Genomic DNA, 24,297 nt, shown 5'->3' with positions numbered 1-24,297 from the left:
CCAATTTCCCCCAGGGACCGGAGGAATGTTCTGGAACGTCCACTAGGGGGTGCATTATCAACAGGCCAGAGAAGGCCAACAAGTTGGTTAAATAACAGGAAAAGTAACAATATCTCAAAGGATGTGAACCCAGATGGGAAGATTCCCATTGATCCCATTTTTGGCTTGCCAGATGAACACATAGGACTTTTCTTGATTAGATTTTACACAAAGCTCGAAATTTTGCTGAAGGAGAAAGTGATCCACCACAGAGGGTCAGGGAGTTGAGAGATGTCCTGTTGAGAGATAGCCCAGCCTGGTGTTGCCCTTAGATGGAGCCCAGCATTGCCAATGACTCTGCCCCCTAGGCCAGACCCCGTGGTGCTGCAGGTGCTGGGTCCCAGCACCCAGGGAGACTGGCTTCAGAGGGCGGAAGAGCAGAGAGACCGAGTGTGGCCAACCCAATCTGCCCTGGAAGTGCTGCCAGCCAGCCTCACTGGGAATTAGAAGAGAGACACTGTCCTTATTGGGACTCTTTGGGGATGACTTCATACCTCTTAGGATTTCTCTCTCTGCCATATGCAGAAAGGCCTTATTAAATATGTACTAACTTGCTTTCACTACCTTTGTTCAAGTCTTGCTCTTCTTTGCATTCTTCTTAATTCTATTTTTATCCTTCTGACAGCTTTTCCTGACATTTCTTAATGAGATTTAAAGTATCCTTGGAGGAGGAGAAAATAAAAGGTACAGTACTTTTTGAACTCTAGTAACCTCGCCTGAAGTTTGAATTGCCCGTAAGCCTTTACCGCTGAAAACCTGTCTCTCCACTTCTTCACGGAAACCTTCCCAAGGTGTGGGCTGGGCTCTCTGGAGCCAGGCCGCTAGAATTTCAACCCCATCTCCTCTCTCTCCTCATTTAAAAGCCACCCTGAAGCCCTGCTTTGGGGGGGTCTTCATGTAGTAAGATGTTGACAGTAATAAGCTTGAATGCTCCACCTTTCCTCAGAAAACAGGAGGGAGAACCTCTTTTCCTTTCTAATGGGTGTTTGGGAATCTCAGAGTGGGAGGGTTTTTAGAACCCCAATTCTCGGAAGGGTGGGAAGGGCTCAGAAATTCTTAGAACATCCTTGCCTTCCCCCACACCATGGTTCATATTCTATCTAGGTCCCTACTATGTGTTCCCATGAGAAAAATGTTGAAGATGGCAGGAAAGAGGGAAAAAACCCTGTGTACATCTGCTATATCTCACACATTTTTACATATATTATCTCATTTAATCGCTCATCTGTCTTTCTGGTAATAATGACAGCTCCCATTTTACAGACGAGGAAACCGAGGCCCAGAGACATTCAAAAACTTACGTAAGGTCATATAGGGAGTAAGGGGTAGGGTTAGATTTGTACTCAGAATTTTCTTTTAAAGACAGCCATTTTCTAACTCAACTTTAGCTGCCTTTCCTGAGGTTCTTGCCATTCTTCTGTAGGGAGTGAGGAAAGAGGAAGTGGTTTGGACTAGACTTCTGGAAAACAGTAGTCATCACATGATGAGGCAAACAGTCTGGAAGCCTGAGGGAGTGGGTTGAGGGGGCGGGTTCTGGGGAGCCCTGACGGGCAAACTATCGGTGTTGAAGCCCAGATGTCAACACAGGCAAGGAATGGGGCTGGAGGCTGGGATGCTGGTTATTGAGAAAGAAGGATGGCTCGGCCAGACTTCCTGCTCCCCTGACCCTTTGTCCAGGCAGCATGGCAAAAATCATATAGACATAGGACCTGCTTCTTCCCCCCCCAATAAACACAGCAACTATGAGGTTGTTTACAGTTTCCTAAATTTAATTCTATCACCAGTATGGCTTAAATGGTGAGTGTACCTTCACCTACTCATTCCCAAGCCCTTCCTGTGGTTTCTGGAAGCCTCCTTCATCCCCACTAGGCCCAGAGAATGAGGGCATGCTGACCTGGTTTACAGCATTCCGAGATGACCTCTTAACTTGGACAAGTTCAATTTACCAAACTTCTGACTACAGGCAACAAAGCATGTGAAGTCAGAGGCTCTGGACAGAGCTGAGCTCCATTCCAGGTTCTACCACTTTCTACTTGTGTATCTTAGGGGCAATAATTAACTTCTCTGCATCCCCAGGTGCCTCACCTGTTAAAAACAGGACACGAATTCTCCTTCATGGGTTATAGGAATGACTCAAAGGTGAAATCCAGGAATCTGTAAGCGCTCCGTAGAGGGTAACTGTTGAAGCCATTATTGATCTTGGCTTTCTGCTGTGCATTGGAGATCCAGAGCTGGATACTGCCCTCAAGCTTGCCGTCTTGTGGAAAAGACAGGCCCATGGGCCAATTAATTAGGCGGCAGAGTAAGACCTGTGTCGATGACACCTGGACAAGGTAAAGGGGTGGCACTGGGAGGGGAAGGGGCTTGGCCTGGGGAGGGGGGTGGTGAGGCAACTTTCTGGAAATCATGATCAAAGCTGTGGGTGGAGCTGTTAACTTTGGTTAATCCACAGCCACAGCTTGAATGGCCAAGATTTCATCAAGGGATGCAAGCTAATAGGCCTCCGGGACTCCTTGCTCTTTAGTCTGGCTTTGGAAGCAAAAAACCTTTCTGTGAAAATCGAAGAGCTTTGGAGTCCAAAATATTCTGCTTCCAGGCATCCTAAGTTAAGAGCTTAAAAGCTGATTAGAGTTCTGGAAACCGGAGGGGATGGTGAAGAGAGAAGTTAAGTGCCTACTGTGTGCATAAGGGAGATGAATTGATATTCACCTAGGAATTAGTATTTTCGAGGACCTGATGTAGACCAGACCCTGTCAGGTACTATTACCTCATTTAATCCTCAGAGTGGCGCCGTGGAGTTTTCATGGTCCTTCTTTTTACAGATAAGAAAACTAAGACTCCAAGTATTTAAGATGTGTGAACAGGGTTGCACAGTTAGGTGATAGAGTCAGCCTTCAAACCCAGGTTTGTCTGATTCTGAAGCTCATGCTCTTCCTACTGTATCGGGTAATCTCTGGAACATAGATTCACACAGGACCCTGCTCCTTCCTTTTCCAATAAACGTGGCATTAATGAAGTTGTTTACGGTTTCCTAAGTTAACGCTCTTGCCAACATGGCCAAGATGGTGTGTATACTTAAGCGTAAACATGAGAGGTGCCCTCAAGCACAAGCATCTTTTAACCAACAAGTCACAGATTGATTACACTAATGACCCTGATCACTGGCCTCCTTGTAACCACACTTTTGACAATGTGACTTTACAGCTCCTCCCATTCAGGGGTAAAATCTGTTTCCCACCCTTTAAGTCCGGGCTGCCCTTACGATCTGTCTGGTCAGTAGTATATGGTGGAATGATAGAGAACCAATTCTGGGTCTAGGCCCCAAGAAGCCTTGTGGGCATCTACCATCACTTGGATCCCCGCCAAGGCTAGATCAGGCAGCTGGGGGCATGTGACGGATACATAGGAGGAGACCACCCCCCGTCTTCCCAGCCATGCCTGATGAAGCCATCATAGATTCTCGTTGACCTGTTGTTAACCACAGACACATGTGTGAGTATAATCATGTCCCCCTGAGCTCTGCCTGGATCAGCAGCAGCACCCAGTCAATGGGCAGACTCCCAAGAAATAATAAATGTTTGTGTTTTAAGTTACTGCATTTTTGGAGTGGTTTTTAATGCACCGATAGCTAATTGCTAGAACCAAAAATGTAATTTTCTTCTTAATTAGAGGTCCATTCCTTTATTGTCAGTACTTCAGTTTGGACAGATTGATCCCTAGCACTGTGTTTCTGTCGTCCCGGGATCTCCCTTTGTCATCATTGCAGGAATTCCCTTTACTTTGCTCTCTCAGTCCCATGCCTTCCTCTTTCTCGGTAACTTCCTTGTTTTGATGGAGTACATCCTATGGGAGTTTTCTGAAAATGGATGGATGGTTTTGGAGACAATGCGTATTTAAACACCTTCATGCTACCGTTTCTCTTAATTTGTGGTTTAGCTAAATTCGAGTTCTAGCTAGGAAATATTTCTCTCAGAATTTTGAGGGCACCATTTCATGGTATTCTATGTGGCTGTTGAGAAGTCTGATTCTATTCTGATTCTTAATCCTCTGTATAATCAATCTTCCCTCTCCAGAGGCTTATCGAATAATCTCTTTGCCTCAATTGTGATAAATTTTTAAGATGATGTGCTTTAGTCTGAGTCTGTTTTCATCCATTGTACCAAGCACTCACTTGGTCCTTTTAGTCTAGATATTTGTGTTCTTCAATTCTGGGAGATCTTCTTGATTTATTCTTGAATGAATCCTTCCTTTTCATTTTCTATTTTCTCTTTCTGAAACTCCTATTATCTGCATGTTAGATTTCCTAGAACGGTTCCCTACTTTTATCTTTTCTCCTCTGTTTCCTTTGCTTTGTTTTTTCTCTCTTTTCTGGGGTATTTCTTCAACATTATTTTCCAAACCTTCTATTGAGTTTATTTTTTGCTTTGTGCTTTCGAGTTTAAATTTTATTTTTTATTTATTTATTTTAAAGATTTTATTTATTTGAGAGAGGGAGCATGAGCAGGGAGGGAGAGAGGGAGAGGGAGAAGCAGACTCCCCACTGAGCAGGGAGCCTGACTCAGGGCTCTATTCCAGGACCCTGAAGATAGACGTTTCACTGACTGAGCCACTCAGGCACCCCTAGAGTTTGAATTTTAAAGAGTTCCTTTTTTGTAGGCGTTCCCTCAATGTTCCTTTTAATGCTAGCATTGTGTTCTTGTTTCACTGATATATGATCTCCTCTTATCTTAAGGAGGTTATTAATGATGTTTTTAAAAGTTTTCTTCTCTGTGAATCATCTCTACTTCTGATGTAAGCTAAGAGCCCTGTGTGCCTGGCAGGTCTTGAGATGTGATCTTCACTGCAGCTTGCTTTGCTGGGCCATTTCCTTGGGGGAACGCTCATGTATCTTCAGAGTTTTCTCTCAGGCTTATCAGATTCCCCAGAAAGACTGGACTTCTGCCTGACGGATACATGCTTGGCTGCTGGCATTCTGGAAACCAAGCTGGGGGGAGAAGGCAAGGGAGTCTCAACTTTCCTTATGTATGTTTTCACTTCTCAGTATGATATTTCTAATGCCAACCGGATATGCCTTGTTGCCCCTCAGAAACTCTCTGTTTTGCCCTCTTCAGAGAATGGCCATTGGTTGGGATTGGGAAAGAACAGTCACTCAGCTACTTGGAGTGAAGAGGGAGATCTGGGGTTCTAACGGCATCTTAAATAGACTTCAAAGCCATCCTCCTAATTTTAGCCCCATCTTCTCCAGCACATCCCAGAGGTAGCTAATGCTACCAATTTCTGAGCCTTTGGTGGGGGTTCTGCTTCACAAATGCAACTGACCTGTCTCAACTTCCCCATTGCTGGCTTAAGATTCAGCTTCTCCAGATTTGCTCAGTTACCAATGAACTGTCACTCTCCAGCTTCAAATTTTTGTTCCTATTGTCTCTTCTTCCGTTCTCTTTGATCCCCCTGGTTTACACCTTTTTGGAATATCTCTTTATTGTCTTTTCAGAGGCCTGCATGAAAGAATGGAGGTGAGGTATGTTCACTCTTCTCTCTTTGCCTGGAAGTCCGGGAGTAGTACTCGGCTTTTAAAGAACTAACACTTCAAGATACCTTACTTAGTTTGAGCTATGTGGACCACTTACCACAGAAAATTAAACTTTCTCCCAAAGAAGACCCTCAAGTGGTAGAAGTCCATGTGATTTTTTTTTTTTTTTTTTTTTTTTTTAGAAAAAATGAGTGTAAAGTTTCAGTCACTTCACAAACTTTAACCTTGTGGTTCTAAGTTACTCAGCCCTCCAGATCATCGCAGCTCGGCCCCTCCCAGACTTCCATTCCCTTTAATTCAGAGACTCCTGAGTCTGTTTCCTTTAGACTTTTAATAGTAGCCTTTTGGTGTTTTCCAATAAGTGCTTTCAACTGGGCAATATACATATCATGCTTTCCTCATTACTACTGGTCCATCAATAAATATACAAAAATCAGAGGAAGGGTGTGCTGTGACAAATCAAAGTAACAATGGTTACTGTACATGCATGAACAATGAGCTATTCTTTGAGAACTCAACATAAGTGATTTATAGAAAGGCATACCAATACATAAAGGTAAATGGACCACGTTATTCTTATTCTTAAGTACACTTGACATTTCTAGAGAAGTCAGAGATTCCTTTCTCCCACTCCTCTGCTGTACCAGTATTGAATGAACATTGGCTATGAAATCAATTCTTGGCCTCATGATCTCAATATAAAACTTTGAGAGGTTCTGCTTGAGAATTCCATTCTGCCAGGCTAGAATCTACAAAATATTGATATGAAGGAGTCTCTTGTCCCATTTTATTTTCACCCAGTGCTAAGTTAAAGACAGCCCTCAGGAGACACAAAAGATTTAGGAAATTTTAGGAAAAATTGCATCTTAAGCTCTCTATGCCATTGTTTCAAATGGGAGAGAATACATCCTATTCCATGAACTCTGGGCAGTATTGGAGGGGTATTGCATCCAAGGGCTGGAAGCTCTGGACCTCTCCCATTCTTATTTGAGAACACAGAGGCATATCCAAGTGAGGGACTACAACAGTAATAAAAGGAAAGATGGTACTAAATTCTAAAAATAGAAAACAATCACCTCTCTCAGCCTATTTATTGGAAATCTCTAGAAAAGGAAAACCATCCCTAGCTGTGAGACTTGTAAGACTATCCATGACCCTGAAGAAAATCTCGGGACAGATAGAACCTGGCATAGCCCTCCTGAACCGGATCCTGGAGTGGCTAAAGAGCTGGAATGAGCGTGTCTGCAGCAGACCAGGAAAGCTCTTGGAAAGCAGGGAGCACTTGGACATGGTGACTGTGAAACGGAGGGGCTAGATGTCCATGTCTTTTCTTTCCACTTGAAAATAAAAGGAAAACCAGACAGCTGGGTATGGAACTGGCCAATGAAGTTCACAGAAGAGAAGGAAGTTTTCAAAGATCATGATTGGGAGGAGGTTATGAAGGTGGAGAGGGGAGAACAGAAGTTGGAAATGAGTGCAGAAAGTGGGCCTCCGTTTTAAAAATAGACCCTTCATAATCGCCCCAGGTATAAGCCCAGCCCTGACTAATGTGGGACCTATTTTCTTCTCCTCCTCCTTCTTTTCCTCTTCTTCCTCCTCTTCCTTCGTCTTCTTTCTCTCTCTCTCTCTCTCTCTCTCTGGTCTTAGCAACATCACCAGTTAAACCTATCAGTTTAGGCAACAGATGACTTTTTATGGGGGCATAAGGAGAGCAGTCTCATTTAATAGGAGTCCTTGGCTTATAGATTCAATTTCTTCTATTACAAAGCATCTTTGGAAGTTCCAGGACCAATGGGACTTCTGAACCAATGACTAAAGACCAAGGACTTGCCAAGCAAGGGATAAAGCCATTATTCTCTTATTTGGTCATAAACCTGCCTATTTGGTGCTAAGAGTCCAATGGTGGGAAGCCCTGTAACCTTCTGAGGGACTTCCCAGGCACTTAACATACCCTGAGTAGCAACTATGTCGGGGACAGCTGGCTTGCTAAAGTATAAACAAATACAGTTATAAAAATATTCAGACAGGATCTACACAGCTGCCTCCCCCTTCCCCAACCTGTGGCAATCAGTTGGCTACTGTCTATGCTCTCTTTCATTTCCATTGGCTTCTCTTTTCATTACAAGAGGTCAAAAGGTACTTCCATATTGTTTTTGGACATCACGTCACAGGGTCAGTGTCTATGAAATGGGGTGCCACAAATGGTAGGTCATGCAATGTAATGTGACTTTTCACAGCCTTTCAGGGCAGAGAACTGGTGGCCATTCTCACATAAAAGCAGCTGAGGTTCCTCCCCTCACAACTCTGGTGCTAGAACAGAAGAAAGCTCTGGAGCCCCAGAGATAACACAGCACTATCTTCCTTGATTCTCTTTGAGATTTGGTTGAGTGAGCCTGAATGGGGGGCTTAGTGGCTCTGAGATGAAGACTTTCAAGGAGGGCTTTCTCACATCTTCCTGATGGGTTTTTGGGAACCAGACCTTGCTGGTGAAAAAAACTGAAGGATCACAGCACAAAGGGTTAAAGTGGAAGAAGTACAGATGTTTATTATGAATCAGCTTAAACCCTTTATGCCTCTGACAAAGTAACCAAAAAAAAAAAAAAAAAAAATCATACTGATCAAAGGACCTCCAGGGTTTAATATTTCAAAAACACAGATAAATAGCTTCCTACAGATAAATAGCTTCACCTTTTGGGTATTTCCCAGAAGCATGTGAAAAATTTCCAGGGGCTCTGTAGAAGGGGATGTGTAACCAGTACATTCTGATCCCCTACCCCACTGGAAAGAAATGCCCAGGGACTAGGCTGCAGGAGGAGGGGAGGGATGTGGACCCATTCAAATATCTTCCCAGGGACCAATCCCTCTTAGCCCTGGGGGATGTCCTTAGCTGGCTGCTGTTGCCTGGGAGGAGGAGTGGAGGGAAGGTCGGGGATCAGGAAGATGTATTTGTGGCTTTTGTTAGAAGCCATCCAGAGCATGCCCTCAGGGGTGGAGGCTTCTAGGTGGGAACTGGAGCAGTCAAATTCTTGCAGGTTATCATTTGGGCCCTCATTTCAGAAAGCAATGCTGTTTTTATAAACTGGACCTGACTTTAAAAAATAAAACGCAAAAAACAAAAAGGAGTAGAAAATTTTATACTAAAAAAAGATCCCCAATGAAACAATCAGTAGCACATTGCATCTGTGAAGTGTCCCAGCTCCTTATCATGGTTATGTCTCCAACTGCCGTTTCTCTCCAAGGTCACCACGGCGTGGGTGTTACACCCCAATCTTCATGTCCACATTCTGCAGGTTCCGCGTCTCGTCGGCTGTCATATACTGATCTGGAGTCTCTGAGGGCTCCTTGTTCACCAAGTGCACCATCTCCTGAGACTTGCTGGCCTCTCCGTTGATTCCGCTTGGCTTCCGGTCCCCCACTGCTCCGTTGCCATTGTTGATCACCAGCTTCTTCTTCTGCCCACACCTAATGATTTAAAAAAAGCACATGAGAAGGTGCTCTGATGACTCAAATCATCATCATTGTTGTCACCCCCGTCAACATCACCACGACAGATTTGGATGGTCTGACTGAGCATGTTTCATCTGACTGACGGTTAACCATCCAAAGTGAGTCCCTGAACCAGCAGCAAAAGCATCACCTATGAACTTGTTAGAAATGCACATTCTCAGCCTGACCCCAGATGTACCGAGTCGGAGAAGTCTAGTAGTGGGTTTAATATCTGTGGTTTAATAAGCCCTCAAGGGGGTTCTGATGCACAGCCGAGTTTGAGAATCCGTGGTCACAACTCCAGGATGCCAGGACCAGCATTGTCCCCCTATTGCAGGTAAAGAGAGCCTTACGCTCCGAAAATTCAGTACGTTGCCCCAGTTATTCAGTGAGTAATAAAAGAATTGGGATTCAAGCCCTTCGGTGTCTGACTCCTAAGTTCTAATTCTCCTTCCTCATCCTACGAGATGGCAATGTTTGCCTTTTTTAGGCACTTTCGCAGTTCCTGCAGACTTAGATAAACCGTGAACATGATGACTATAAATCATTCTGATTTGTGTAATCAACCAAGTCCCATTACTTCCTCCACCAGTGGATACTTTGTTGGCCTTATCAGGGTTCTGATTGCATGGTCGGAGAAAAATAAAACATTATTCTAGACGTGTAAGGCTGTATTGATTTTCATTAGTTAACATTGGGTAACTTCCATATAACTCTGGACATAGGAGGCTTAACTACATAAGGAAAGCTATTCACTGATACCACAAGGGTTCTCAGTAACATTGCTCAAGATTCGAACACAGGAGGTCTTCTATGGAAGAGCATGACCTTGATGGTGTCCCTGCCTCTCCCTACCCAGCCTGATGCAATGCTTTCTCTGTCTGGTCACAAGCCTACTGCCGCACATCTAGAAGTCAGATTGCTTAACGGAAGCAAAGCTGCAGAGCCTCATGGCAACAAAGGGGGCGGGGGAAGAGGGGAAATGGGCTAGCATTTATTGGACACCTCCTGAATGCCAGGCACTTTACGTATAATTTCATGAAATCTGCACAACAACCCTGCGATGCAGCTGTTATTCTAGTTATACAGCAGTGGAAACTGGGGTCCGGGGACGTTTAATAACTAGCTTGAGGTCACATAGCTAGTAAGACAGACAGAGACAATATTCAAATCTATGCCTTTATGACCAGAAGCCTGGGCTCTGCCCAGCTCTATTCATGCTGCCAACCATCTGGAGATTTGGAAACAGTGTGAAGTCGGAATTGTGCACTTTGCCGCTGGGTATTTGGAGTTGTAGAGACAAAGCCTCTATTATTCATGATTATGGGCCATTCCCTCTAGAATTGCCAAGGCCATAAACTTTAATCTCTTATTTGGGGAAACAGAAATTATACCTCCTCAACAGGAGGTAGGTCCTGTCTCCTCTGGCATGATGCTTGAGGAGGGGCGGAGGGAAGGTTGCTTGAACTTTGGAGCAAGTCTGTGGGGCTGGGACAATGGGCGCAGTCCACATAGACAAGGGTAGGGGCTGCGAAGGCTTGGTTTTGAGAACTTATTGCTGTGTGGCATGGGGCAACTCATTTAACCTCTCCGACTCTCAGGTTTCTTATCCATAAAATCAAGCCAGTAAGAGTACCAATCCCACAGGATTGTGGAAAGCCCTTGGAACACAGCCCAGCACTGACACATGAGTCTATTATTGTTATTATTTGTTGCTCTTACTCAATGGGATGGGGCAGCCAAGGCCTTGGAAAAGCACCTAGGACACAATCCAGAACACAGTAAATGTTCGAGAAACACTGGCTCTAGTTGTTCATAGAACCAGAGCCATATGAGTTTGGGATTTGCCTGTCTTCTGGCTGCTTCCACCTAGTCATTATATTTACTATGAAGATGGCCCAGAAGGCTGAAGGTGGAAGTCTGCTTGTATTTTTTCAAATTCTCAAATGGGTATCTCAGGTGTTCTTTGGAGGGGAGGAGTCTTATTAAAGCAATTCCCATTTGCCGATCTAATGGATGGCTTAGAAGTCGAATGACACACTGTAGGAAAGTGATCAATAATCATAAAAAATGTTGGTGCATGGGTGGGGGCTAGGGACTCATGTTATTTATTCTAAAAAAAGCGGATTTAAAAAGTGGATAACGTTGAATCCGTAGGGCTCAGAAGTATGGTGCTTGGGTTTGTCTTGGCCCCATTTCCCTTTGGATTTCTGTGTCTCTGCTATCTGAGTTTCTTCAGGAGGACAGGATGATTCTCATAAACAACAAGTCCAATATTTGTTGCTCCAGGCATTAATAAGTACTTTTTTTTTTACATACTACATCACCGGTTTATTACAAAAAGACATAACCCAGGAACAGCCCAATGGAAGAGATGCACAGGGCAAGGGCCGAGGAAAGGGTGTGGAGATCCCCTGCCTCTGTGAGAGCACCAATCTCCCCGAACCTCCCCGTGATCACCAACTCAGAAGCCTTAATAAGTACTTTTAAAAGACAAGTTCTAATTTTTTTTCATTCTTTTTAGTTACAAAACTTTCAGAACACGAGAGAACACGAGAGCAAGGGGACTTCAGAGGTCGCCCAGCCAACCTCTTCATTATGTAAAACCAGAGACAGTCCAAGAAGTCAAGGGTATCATCTGAGGCTACACGACTAGTTATGGCAATAAACAGAGTATCTGCAACTGAGACTTTCTGACTCCAAAGGTCAGAGATCTCCAGCAAACTGCATCCCGTCTTCACCTCCTTTCTCCTTAAATCTCAGGCCATCAATCAGCTGAGCAGTGACCACGTGATGTAGGAAGAAGATTATTCCCATGAGACTGACAGCTGGTGAAGGCCTTTTCTGCATAGCCAGTAGAGTGACATCCTTGAATCATTCCAGCTTTGGGAAACCTTCTCTCATAAGGTCCTCACATTTTTTTTCCTCCTCTTCATACAAATCAGATCAATTCTTTAGGGGAAGGGCACCTAGCCCCTCTTGGGCCTCATCCAATACCTACCCACCCAACTGACTCCTAAGACAATTGTCTGCTCTTAAGGAAATGGAATGAAGTAGGATTTCCACTGGAAAGCTGAAATTCAAGGACTCTGGTTACAAACAGCAAGATAAGATGACAATGCGGCATGACGGGGATGGGAAAAGCTAAAGAAATAATAGGACCGCTCCATCGGCATCTTTATGATGCATGACGCATGGGTCACTTTGTCCTGGAAGCCCATGGTCAAGCCTTGCACGTCAACTTCAGTGACTGCTTTTCCCTTTCGTCTTTTAACCAAAGTTCATACACCAGTGCCTGGCACAGAGTATGTTCTCAATAAAGATCATCTGACTCAAATCCAGCAAGTCAATGTTGCTGCTAAACCTCAAGGTTCTCCTGGGCTGGGATGGCACCCTTTCCATGTTTAATCTTTTCTTCCTTGCCACTCAAAAGATGTTTGCTGGAGGAACGGAAGCCTGCCATGGGTCCTTATTTTCCACCAAACTTTCTTTGATGCAAATAGGATTCTGGATCTCTCTAAAATGTAATGTTCAAAGCAAAAAGGCCCCAGCCCTTTAAGAGGATTGGAAATGGGCTTGCGGCTTTAGAAACGCAGGGCACATTAAGGGGCCCGTGGAGCCGTTAACCACCCCCGTTAGCTGCGTGGCAAATCTGTTTTAGATTATCAGATCAGGACATAGTAATTTACGGCGTCCAAGCAGCTACTTTCCCGGTGAGATACTCGCTGTGCCGGATCCCGCGTGTCCCTGTTTGCCTGTTGCTAGGGTGACAGCTGGTCTTGGGACGAGGGGCCCCTTTCTTCGGCTGACAGGCTGGGGAGCGCCGTGTGAGCTAACCAGCCCCGCGGTGCAGACTCCAGCTGCTCTGGGGGACCGCTAAGAGGCTTCTCAGAGGAATCGGCCCCACGGCCAGCATCCGGGGCCAACGTTTCTATGGCGACGTGTGCAAGGCTTATGGACTGTATATGTGAGCAGAAGGGGTGCAGGCTAGGCCCGGGAACAAAAGGACTCATTTCCAACAATAGCAAATTCATCTTTAATTGAGCAAAAGTAATCTAAGAGAAAACAAGAAGGCTGAGGGAAAGTATAAAGACGAAGTCACGTCATTTAAATTCGGCAAACAAAATCTCTTTCCGTTTAGTCATAGGAACCTCCTAGAAGGTCTTTCTGATTCCTTTTCCTAGTTTTTGTTCCTTATACAGTTGGCTATCATGAGTAGTTTTTTTTTTTTTTTATTCTCTCAAAGGTACAGGTAACAACACCTATTTGGCTTTAATATGGCACTTTTATTAACTTGTACCAGCGTAAAGTGATATTATCTAGTTTCCTCAGATAACCAGAGATACTGCATATGCACTGCACGTGGCCATAGAATTAGCCGTTGCTTTCCAGAAGCCAACAAGAAAGATTCTAGCGTGTTCTCTGGGTCCTCTCCCCAACCGAGGGGCCTCATCTGGCCTGTTAGATGATCTAGTGATACAATAAAGGGAGCCCTCCTTGGAAATACGATTCTTTTATCTTGTTGGAAGCAAGCTCCAGGGACATTTATAAACGGTGGAGTGTTCCTCTGCATGGGCTCAGAGGAAAACAGTGCACCTTTAGAGCATCTTGAACAGGAAATTTAGACTCACACTTTGGAGTGCCCTGTCAAAATTCATGTTGCTAGAATGAGGTTTTTCCTTCCTTTCACTTAGGTGGTATATTATGTCTGGAGCCTGGTCACAGATCAGGCAGGTACATGTACTATTTAAATAACTTCCGACGTGGCAGGCCTTGGTTGAGGTGAGGAGAGAGAGGGACCCCTGAGGATATGAAAACAGCCCATACGCTGTTTGTCTTTATTCAGACTTTTGCAAGGAAAATTCTTCATCATTTCATAGGCCTTACTGTCGGGGAGCTCTTCCTAAGCAATAACCTGAATCCTTTCAACTACAGTTTCCAGAAAATACAAAATAGTATCATTACAAAAAACTCCCAGAGAAACCCAAGGCCTACTTTAGGTAAGGGTTCTAGAAGGTTCCATAGGCCACGACAGGCTAAAGGGGATGACCAATTCCTAGATTTTTATACAGTGTTTTTGTGCATTGTGAGTGCACTTACTAAATACTATTTGATCAGTCAATGAATGAGTACATAATTTTATGCCTTCTGGGTGAAATATTTTGTAACTTTCATCAGATAGCATCTCCATGGGTTTAACCCTGACAAATTTAAGAACCTCGAAAGATTCAACACTACCTAAAAGTGATGGTCCAAATAATCCCAGTGTCTCTTTTATCTAAAGAATGTGCCAGAGCAGGGATTCTTTAGCTGTACTACGCACACGAGTCCCCGGGAATCTTGTCAAAACACAGACTCTGATATAAGAGATCTGGGTAGGGCCTGAGATTCTGCATTTTTAACAAGTTCCCAGCATGTCGAGGCTGCTGGTTCCAGGGGCTACACTCTGAAAGTTCATGAAGCCCACATTTAAGTGATGTCCTTTCAAAGCAAAGGCCCCGAGGTGCATCCTCTTACCTTCTTCGACTATTGACAGCAATGCAAACGGCAAGAATCAAAGCCAAGGCCAGGAGGGAGGCCAAGATGATGAGCCATTCTGGTGAGAGTGAACCAAAAGACACCCGTGAGCTTGGGAAACACACGTTGTAAAAACAAAAATGCACTTTATAAATTGACCTGGTCCAAACAAGAACTATACTCAGCATCATGGATAAGTCCAGCCAAATGGCCCTGCCAACTGGCCGATAATACCAGAACAACTCTGCTATAGGCGTCTGCCCAACAGGCCTCTTATTTTAAACTCTTATCACCAGTCAGAATTTTCAAGTTCCTCCAGGAGAAGCATGTCTCCAAAAAAGCGTAGAATGACCTGTAGAAACTTGTAAATGCCTTTGGCGCAGTATTATTAAGGAGACTAAAGGAAATTTATGTTTCCCTTGAAAGGAACATTCCTCTCCTATATAAGAGCATCCACCTTACATTTTATTAAGAAACACAAATGGGGGCCATGCATTAGTGGGTGGGAAAAGGACACCCCTGTGGAGGGCTGCACTTCTGCACATTCAACCGGGGCCCAGGCCGGGGGGGGGGGTCATTTGGCAAAACTTATCCTTCAAGGGGTGCCTGGGTGGCTCAGTCGTTAAGCGTCTGCCTTCAGCTCAGGTCATGATCCCAGGGTCCTGGGATCGAACCCCGCATCAGGCTCCCTGCTCAGTGGGAAGCCTGCTTCTCCCTCTCCCACTCCCCCTGCTTGTGTTCCCTCTCTTGCTGTGTCTCTCTCTGTCAAATAAATAAAATCTTAAAAAAACAAAAACAAAGGGCGCCTGGGTGGCTCAGTTGGTTAAGCGACTGCCTTCGGCTCAGGTCATGATCCTGGAGTCCCGGGATCGAGTCCCACATCGGGCTCCCTGCTCAGCAGGGAGTCTGCTTCTCCCTCCGACCCTCCCCCCTCTCATGCTCTCTATCTCTCATTCTCTCTCTCTCGAATAAATAAATAAAAAATCTTAAAAAAAACAAAAAAAACAAAAAAAACAAAAACAAAAAAACAAAAAACCAGTTTAATTATCCTTCAAAATGTGCATGCTTTTGATTCAGCTTTTGATTCCCCCTTCTGAGAATTTAGAGGACCTCAGAATTCATTTCGAAGATGTTCATTGCTGTGCTATTTCTAATAGTAAAAGTTGGAAACAATCTAATATAAGAGTAAGGGATCAGTTACATAAATTAGGGCATACCCACTGCATTCTGCATGGTGAAAACAGGAGAAGAATATTTACTGACATTGGAAAGCTGTGGCAACCAGTTGAGAGTGATGGTGGTTAACTAAACAGCATGCATGCTGCAATTACATTTTTGTATATAAATTACATTTTAAAATGATGGGAAAGACATCTATGAAAATGGTAACCATGCCATTTCCAGATGGTGGGGTAGCTAATAAATGATTTACATTTTTGTCCTTCGGTTTGTATTTTCTCAAATGTCTCCAATTATCATGTATCACTTATGAATAAGATGTTATATACAGGTTTTACAATCAAGCTTTAATAGGATAAAAATATGATTTGCCAACTTGAATCCATTCTCTTGCCATGTGGGTTGTGTATCTGTGCCACGAGCTAGAGCTCAAGAATGAAGAAGGATAGGAAGTCATCGATTGACCATTCCCCCTTGGGAGTCTTGGATTTCCTCCCACTTCCTGCTCAGGACCGCCTCTGCCTGGCCTCCACCTAGTTAGGTGAGTGTGGGGAGGGAGGTGGAGTCAGGAGGTGGGGAAGCCAACAGGTGGTCCCATTTCTGTTCTTTTCTCTGGTCTCTCCTGTTCACTCTCACTAGAGCCGGAAGAATGTTGCATATTGCATCTCTGCGCCGCCCCCCTTCCCTGGCAGCCCACTCCCTCTCTCCACTTGCTCCTAACCCAGCTGTGCTCAGGCAAGCTGAGGCAAGGGGGCGAGGTGCACCCTACATTCTTCCCTTTTCCCGAGGGAGGCTCAGCTCCAAGGCCTCTGAAGAGGGGAAAGTTAAAAAGAGAATTTACAACCCTGGGAAAACCCTTTCTTCTTTGTAATCTCCCCCCTTGAAATGCTCCATTTTGAGCCCAAGTCAAATAAAGAATTTGCCTCAAGTGCCTTAAATCTTGATGCTCAGGAGAGCCAGGTGTCCCAGCCCTCCTACCACACGATGTGACTCATTCGGACACTTTTCTTCTGTCTGGATCAGGAAAGACTGTCCCTTGAGAAACAGTTGTTTGGGGACCAGAAGAATGTTTTTACTCCCCCCGCAAAGGCCCTTATATCTCCTCACTGTCCGCAGTGTGAGAAGAAACTTACATGCCCCAACCCCGACAGAAAAGAAACTGGACCAGGATAGGAAGGACATGGGTATGGGACAGAGTCCCCTGGGTGACGGATCACTCATCTGGGAAGGACGCTTTAGAACCTAACATGCCAATTCTTGGGGGCAGGCCAGGGATAGACATTCAATGTATGGGACCCAGAAAAAAAAAAGTTCCATTCTTTCCTACCAAGTGCTCTCACTCACCCTTTAGCTTGCAAAGAATGTGCTTTTTTAGTATCTTTTTTTTTTTTTTTTTTGGCTGCACAGCTTGAAACTTACCTGGAATTTGAGGTTTCCGCATAGGAAATTCCGAGGTCGTGTTTGCCCCACCTTCTTGACTCCCACTTGAGTGGCCTAAGGGAAAAAAACAATATCTCTCAACCAAAGTTTGGAATGCCTAACGACCAGTTCCTTACAGAGCAGCACGCAGGGCCAACCTCTCTATGCTCTGCATCACTGAGAAGCTATTTATAGATTCAAGCCACAGACGTTTATAAAGTGTTACACGAAAGATATCTCCCCAGAAAAGTTGGTTTGATTAAGGCCAACATCTGGAAATGTCATTGTTCATCAAGAACATGAGAATTCTCACCAGTCGTACTGTGCAGTGTTTAAGACCTTGGGCTCCAGAGCCAGGCAGCCCCCCTCCGCCTCTTGCTAGTGACGTCTGCTGAGTCAAGCTACCCTCTCCAGGTCTCAGTTTTCTCATCCAGAAAATGGGGATAAGAATAAAATCCACTTCACCATAATTTTACAGAAGTTTAAAGAAGTGCACAAGAATGGGAATTGTGTGTAGTTGCTCTGTACCGTTTCTGATTTAAGACCTTGCTACCCAAAGTGTGGTCCCTGGATCAGCAGCATCAGCATCACGGGGGAGCCTGCTAGGAATACAGAATCTCAGGCCTCACCGCAAACCTACTGAGTCAGAATCTTCATTTTAACAAGATCCCTAGAGGATTCAAATGCTCTGGAAAGTCCAAAGCAAATCTAACAATCGCATCCAGTGTCTTCACAGACACAAAAATAAACATTAAAAAATAAGGGTTTAGGGGGGCAATGGTCCTTTCTGTCCAGAGAAAATCACCCTATTGGAGTCCCTGCTAATATGTTATTGAAACATGCCTTGTTTTCAGAAGAATGAATATTTTCTACCACTACAAAACAAAATAAGGAAACAAGCAAAGCATCTCAAACTGGAAGGAGACGTAACAAGACTAAGAATCCACAAATCTGATCGTTTGAACACTATGTCAAAAACTAATGATGTACTATCTGTTGGCTAAGTGAACATAATAAAATAAAAAAGACTCCATAACGCCGCATGGGAGACTCATCAAAATGAAGGGGGCATCGTGTTTTAAAAGAAACTTCTAAGACATCTCGTGAAGAGACTCACCTAAGTTAAAGCTTCATCTTTTGCTTGTGTTTTTTATGCTTCCTCCTCTGTTTCAAAACAAAATTTGAAAATATCCCACAAAAATGAACTTGTTCCCTCCTACCCATGGGGAACCCACTGCAAAATTCTGAAGTCTACCAAGGGAAGAAAAAGCAAATCAGGGTAGTCTGTCTGGCTAAGCAATGGATGAAGATGGCCAGGGTTGAATTAAAGGAAGATGTCAGCGGAGAGTCAAACTTTAGACAGTGGACAGTGCAATTTTGATGATGATGGTTGTTTTGGATAGGCTGACTCCTGTTAATGCAATCTGATGTTTTCGTTAAACTTGAAATGGAACAAAACAAATTCTTACCAGACCTCGGGCCATTCAACACATCTTATGCCACTTTGACAGTGGCCTTGTACTTTGTAAATCTTGGGAGTCCAAGGTGCTTTTCCTAGCTGCCCCCCGGGGTCCTTGGTCATTGGCACGTCTTCACCTGCATGGGTCATGGGATGCTGGCCATCTACACTGGAGATCTTCAGGCTTGAAAGCCATCTAAGCAGTAGAGGCACTCTCCCTGGTCTTTCTCTGACTCATAGAAGCCTTTGATATTTGAAAAGGAGGCCACTAATGGATCATAATCTCTTTATTTTGGTTTTCAAAAAAAGCGCTCCCAGCAAGGAAAGATCTGGGTGTGTGTACAACAAGATGAAACCTCCCACTTGAACAATACACACCTGCACAGGAGTCAAACAAAAGAGACCGCTCCCGCCCACCTGATTCTCACTTCAAGCAAAAGCCAGAGAAGATGGACGAGATACAGCAGGCCTCACCTTGCACTCCAGAGGTCTGCAAATCCAGCCGGGTAGGGCTGGCTGGGAAAGCAAGCTTTGCAAAGACGGACACTTGACACTGTAATTTGGAGATGAGATCCAACCTGAGACGTGTGCACAGAGATAATTCAACTGGCCTTGACTGTGAGAAAAACAGTCTAGGACAGAGCTTCTCAAACTTCAGTGCACATACAAAACACCCAGTGTGGGGGGAAGTCTAGTTAAAATGCAGAACTTGATTCAGTAGGTCTGGGATGGCTGGGGATTCTGCATTTCCAGCCAGCTCCTAGGAGATGTCCCAGTGGCTGGTCCAAGGACCACACTTGGAGTAGCTAGGGTCTCTTAATTTTAGAGAACATGGTTGAAATAATAACTCCCTATCATTTCCCCAAATTTTTCATTTTCCTGATAGCTCCCTCCCGTTCTTCACAAAACTCTGGGAGGTAACAGAGGCCGGTGTCCTGACCCCCTTCTTTTACTAAAAAAGAAACTGAGTTTGGGAAAGGCTAAATGTCCCATCCAAGGAATCTAAAGAGCTTGGGACTTCTGTCTTTACTTTAGAAGCATTTCTAATGAACCCCTCTATCCTGTGCTCTTGCAATGAAAGCTTATTACTGAGCCACCATGTAAATATCCGTCTTCATATTTGCTTTAAGTGTGTGACTCTTTAGGCCTGGAGGCAACTGCAGCACTGACTTGGGCATGGGGGGGAAGACCATGGTCCAGATGGATTCCCTGGTTTTCATGGGGTCACCTGGACTGAGGATATCAGGGCCACCGGTATTGGCAGGACCTTTCAGTGGTTCCAGCGTTACTGGTCACAAGTAAACCTGCCTCATGTCAGACTTTGGTGCCTGCAGTAATGTTTCCAGGGGTGTGATCTGAGTCCCAGCAAACATGTATCCATTTAATAATACATGCCTGGCAGTAATTATGGTCATTACGGAGTGTTTTCTTCAGAACATACTTATAGAGGCAATATGAGACCTCGGGGCTTGAAACCTGGCTGGCTCTACCACTCAACTTACCAGTCATGTCAACCCAGCCAAGGTACTCGCCCTTTCAGAGTCTTAGTGTCCTTGTCTGGAATACAGGGATGCTAACCATACTTTCATAGGTCACAGGGTTTGTAGGATGATTACATAAAGTAATATTAGATGAACCATATGGAATTGTGGATATTCGACTGTTGACCTACAAAAATAGCAGCTTCATCTGGTCTACCCTACTACAGGGAAAGTGTTTAATACAACACCACAAGCACACAGTGAATTCTCAGTAAATGCTAGCTACAGTGCCATGTGCTTTACACCTTTACACCTGTTGCATCATTTAGTCTTTAAAACAATGCCCTGCAACAATTATTATTATCCCAATTTTAATCATCAGGAAACTGAGTCTCAAATCCCTTAAGCAACATCCTCAGTTAGTATATGGAGGAGCTGGGATCAAGCCCAGGCCATTCTTACTCCAAGACCCATGTTCTTAATCAGGCTGGTGTAGTACAATGCTAACTTGAGATCCTGCCTGAATTCTTCCTGATCCTTCCACATGGAAGACTTCTCTCTCCAACACGGTAGTTCTCAAAGTGTGGTCCCCGTCCCTGCAGCATCAGCATCACCAGGGAACTTACTAGAAATAAATATGCTCAAGCTTCACCTCAGACCTACCGCATCAGAAACCTTAAGAATGGGGCCCACCAGTGTGATTTAATAAGCACTCTCCAAGATTGTGACACATGCTAAGAAAGTCTGAGAACCACTCTTCTTGAGACACTGACTCATGCTTTATTAATCATCAGCAGGCTCAATGATGATAACAGTAAATGACTACAGTAGCTCGAACTCACCAGCTGATTCTGATCCATGAGTGGTATGGGACGTTCCACTGGGGTGAACTGATGAGTCTTGGTCTTCTGTAAGGAGTAATCAGAAAGCTTCATTACTGGGTGTTCCACTGCAATCTGCATTTCCTCACTTTTGCAATTTCAGACATCCTGAGTTTAATGTGTTTAATGTGTTAAAGGTCACCAAAAAATCAATGGCAAGGAACCTTGAATGGCTCCATGGTACTAATTACTGTTCATTGCTGGATCCACTGGTGAGTAGGTTAGGGCTTTAATCACAATAAAGGAAACTGGGACAGCAAAGACCGTCCAGGATGACCACAGGAAGTGTGGTTTTGGTAGGAATCTAAGAACATAACACTCTCACAAAAATATTATGATGATCTTCGCAGATCTGAGGTTGGAACTTGATACTGCGTCTTTGAAATAAAGACTTTATGTTTTGAATTACACAAATGGGATCGCTGGGAGTGTGTGTACTCTCTGACTCAGAGCAGGAGCCACTTAAAGAGATTTCTCTGGGGCAGGAAATAGAAAATGGTTTTGGTGTGCAGTAAAGGATCTTGGTGTTGAATTATGTAAAAAATTCAAAAGGAAAGGTCAAATGCTTCTTTGGAGAAAAAGAGCTTAAAGATAAGTGAAAAAGGAATAAGAAGATGAGAGTTAACATGTAAAAAATGTGGACCTGGTTATTAGAATATATTTTAAAAAATAACATTTTTCAAAATTCAAATCTGTATTTTCAACACCAAGAGTTAAAATAATCCCATCTTCCCAAATATCGATCACCAAAGGGCTTTAGATTGAGACAAGCTCATGAACTGCTCAAATCTGGGTCCACAGGTCAAATCTCAGATTCAGCCTGTGGAAACCCCTGCTCTTCTCCCTCTTCCCCACACACTTTCCAATGTGCTGGAATCTTAAAAAAACAAAACAAAACAACAAGACAACAACAAGACAGACAACAATAACAACAGAAAGGGATAATGGTTTCATAAAATGGCTACAGTCACCCATTATGAAGACCTGTAAGGAAAATATAGTAATCTGATCATCACCATTTCCTTGATTAGAGAAGGCGGAGGTAGGCGTCCTGTCATCTCTTGTGTAATTGTACAGGGGAGACAGATTGCTTGGTTCCTTAGTTAGAATACTCGAAAACAGCATTTGCTGAAATGCCAACACCAGTACCCCCAATACCACCACCACCATTGTCACCACCACCACAATGGCGAATGTTTTAGTTCCTAACATGAAGCATGAAGACAGAGAAAAACATATGGGAAGAAATAAGCTTTATCTGAGTGGCTTGGAAGAAAACCAAGGATGGCAGATGAATCACTTACTAACCATTTAATCCATGAAGAACCACAGAAAATCTGTTTGATCATGGAATTATAGAAGGAATCAGCATCTGTGAGTATCGATTTTGTAGAAAGCATTTTATTTACTAACAAATGGGCTATGTAACCCTTCCACAATACTATTACTTTTAAAATTGCCATTTAAAATTTAAATTCATTTGATTGCACCACAGTCCTTATTCTGCCAAGAGAAAAGAGGCAGTGCTCTAAGATTCATTTCTTTGGAAGAAAATGGACAATGCTACTCAAGATGTTTAATAACTGAGGGCAGAACCATGATGAATAATGAATCAAAGGGTGTGAGGAGCTTCGTCTTGCCAATATCACCAAAGTTAGTATTTTTAAAAACTGCTTTTCTGGAAGCTCTGGGTGAGCAGCCCAGAGGAAAGAATCCAAGCACTTGGCATTCTGAGTCTTCTGTCCTCATATCAATTAGAGCATCACAGATGTCATCTGTTTTATATACTGGGTTCTCATAAGACTTATTCTTTTTGCAGGGGAGGAGAGGCAGACCTTGCTACAAATCCATATATATTTAAAATCACAAATCTTTAATATAATTCAATGGTTGAGTGGCAAGAAACACTTGAATCACTGGCACGGGGAGGAGAGATTCCAATTCTCATTTCTTATCCAGAGTAGGTATTTCCAGTTCTTTTTTCTTCAATGTAAGTTTCTTAATGCAAATGAAAGAACAAAGAAAGGGAGAAGTAGGGGAGACTGCTTATTTGAGAAAAGAAGTCTCGCTCTCCTTTTAGGTCCGTGTCCAACTTAATTGAATAAGTCATCTTTAGTCATCTCTTTGCCATTGCAACAGGAGAAGTCATGCCTATTCATTATTAGTAGATTAAATCATAAAGTTTGAGGTGTGAATCATAAGTAGGTTTAGCCACGAGCCCTTCACCGAAAGTAAAATTAATCAATCCACCACCAGTAAAGAAAATAATTTCAGAACAAAGATATAAGCACATGGAAATGATTCACATGTTGGGTAAAACCTTACGAAACAGGTAGCATATCTGAGTTGAATCAAATGAAGTTGCTAATATTTGACTACTTTGACCTACAAAAGCATTGATTTCATATGGCTCAAATTAATATACCACAAGATTATGAACAAAGAAATTCTACCCTAACAACCCTAACAACCCTAACAACCACAAAAATAAACGGAGACTAAACTGGCAAATAAAAGCATTATTTATCTAAAATAAATCTAACTTTATTCGCACTAGAATGATGACCTGGGATAAAGGCCATTCCCATATCACAAATCGGTCTAATCATAGCCCACACAGAAAATGTCCCCCTATAGTATGAAATTAGGTGTTGTTTCTCTCTGTAGAGAAATCCAACCAGATAACAAATGGCCAAGTTACCTGAAAAGAAATGAATAACGTTAGAGTTGGAATCTCCAGCAATATTGACTTCAGTAACTCCAGGGGACCCCGTGTTAGCAGGGGTGACAGGGATGAGGGTCCTGTATTCCCCCGTGGCTGGTGAGTGAGAAGTAGAACCTTCCACTGAAGTAGCTGAGTCTTCAGGAAGATGTACACCTCTTCTTCCACCTCTGCCATCAGTTCTATCTGTGTGGAGGTGGGATCAGTGGTAAGCCCACAGTTGTGAGGCCACCACCCATCGGGTGCTTGTCTTCGGAACGTGCCAGTGCTGCAAAAGCTTTCCACTTGTTATTCATGAGTATGGAGCAAAAGACAGTGCAGTTCGTTCCTACTGTTACTGAACCAAAGTGATATTTTGCAATCGGCACCACCTGGACATGATTCAGTGGAAGAGATTCTGGTGATCCCAATACCCAAGAAAGGGATTTGTCGCAACATCTGCCTGGATTGTTAAAGTTAGGTTTATGCCACTATGACTGTGACCTTGAAGTCAACTCAGGTACTAGACAATCTTGAGCGCTTACTCAATTGGACCCGCCTTTGATGAAGTGGAGAAAACACATCATTGAACTGAAAAGTAAAAT

At 43.7% G+C, this 24,297-nt stretch overlaps 1 protein-coding gene across 13 annotated transcripts in view; it reads right to left on the bottom strand.

Annotated features, from left to right (window-relative positions):
- Positions 1 to 5,881: 5,881 nt before the first annotated feature.
- The window catches only part of CD44 (CD44 molecule (Indian blood group)), an 86,313-nt gene continuing 67,897 nt past the window's right edge, over positions 5,882 to 24,297 (bottom strand). For 11 of the 13 annotated variants that reach the window (XM_027578360.2, XM_027578349.2, XM_027578350.2 and 8 more), the window contains 5 exons: positions 23,693 to 23,899; positions 20,953 to 21,018; positions 17,171 to 17,245; positions 14,573 to 14,651; positions 5,882 to 9,031 (listed from right to left, as the gene is read on the bottom strand). In XM_027578360.2, coding sequence (XP_027434161.1) covers positions 8,827 to 9,031; positions 14,573 to 14,651; positions 17,171 to 17,245; positions 20,953 to 21,018; positions 23,693 to 23,899 — 632 coding nt within the window. In that variant the 3' untranslated portion in view covers positions 5,882 to 8,826. The remainder of the gene's footprint in view (positions 9,032 to 14,572; positions 14,652 to 17,170; positions 17,246 to 20,952; positions 21,019 to 23,692; positions 23,900 to 24,297) is intronic. The other 2 variants (XM_027578359.2, XM_027578356.2) reach the window with 1 other exon arrangement.

This window comes from Zalophus californianus, chromosome 11 (genome assembly GCF_009762305.2).
Source record: "Zalophus californianus isolate mZalCal1 chromosome 11, mZalCal1.pri.v2, whole genome shotgun sequence".
Classification (NCBI taxonomy): Eukaryota; Metazoa; Chordata; class Mammalia; order Carnivora; family Otariidae; genus Zalophus; species Zalophus californianus.
The sequence above is the reverse complement of the archived record's forward strand: the minus strand, read 5'-3'. Positions and strand labels throughout refer to the sequence as shown.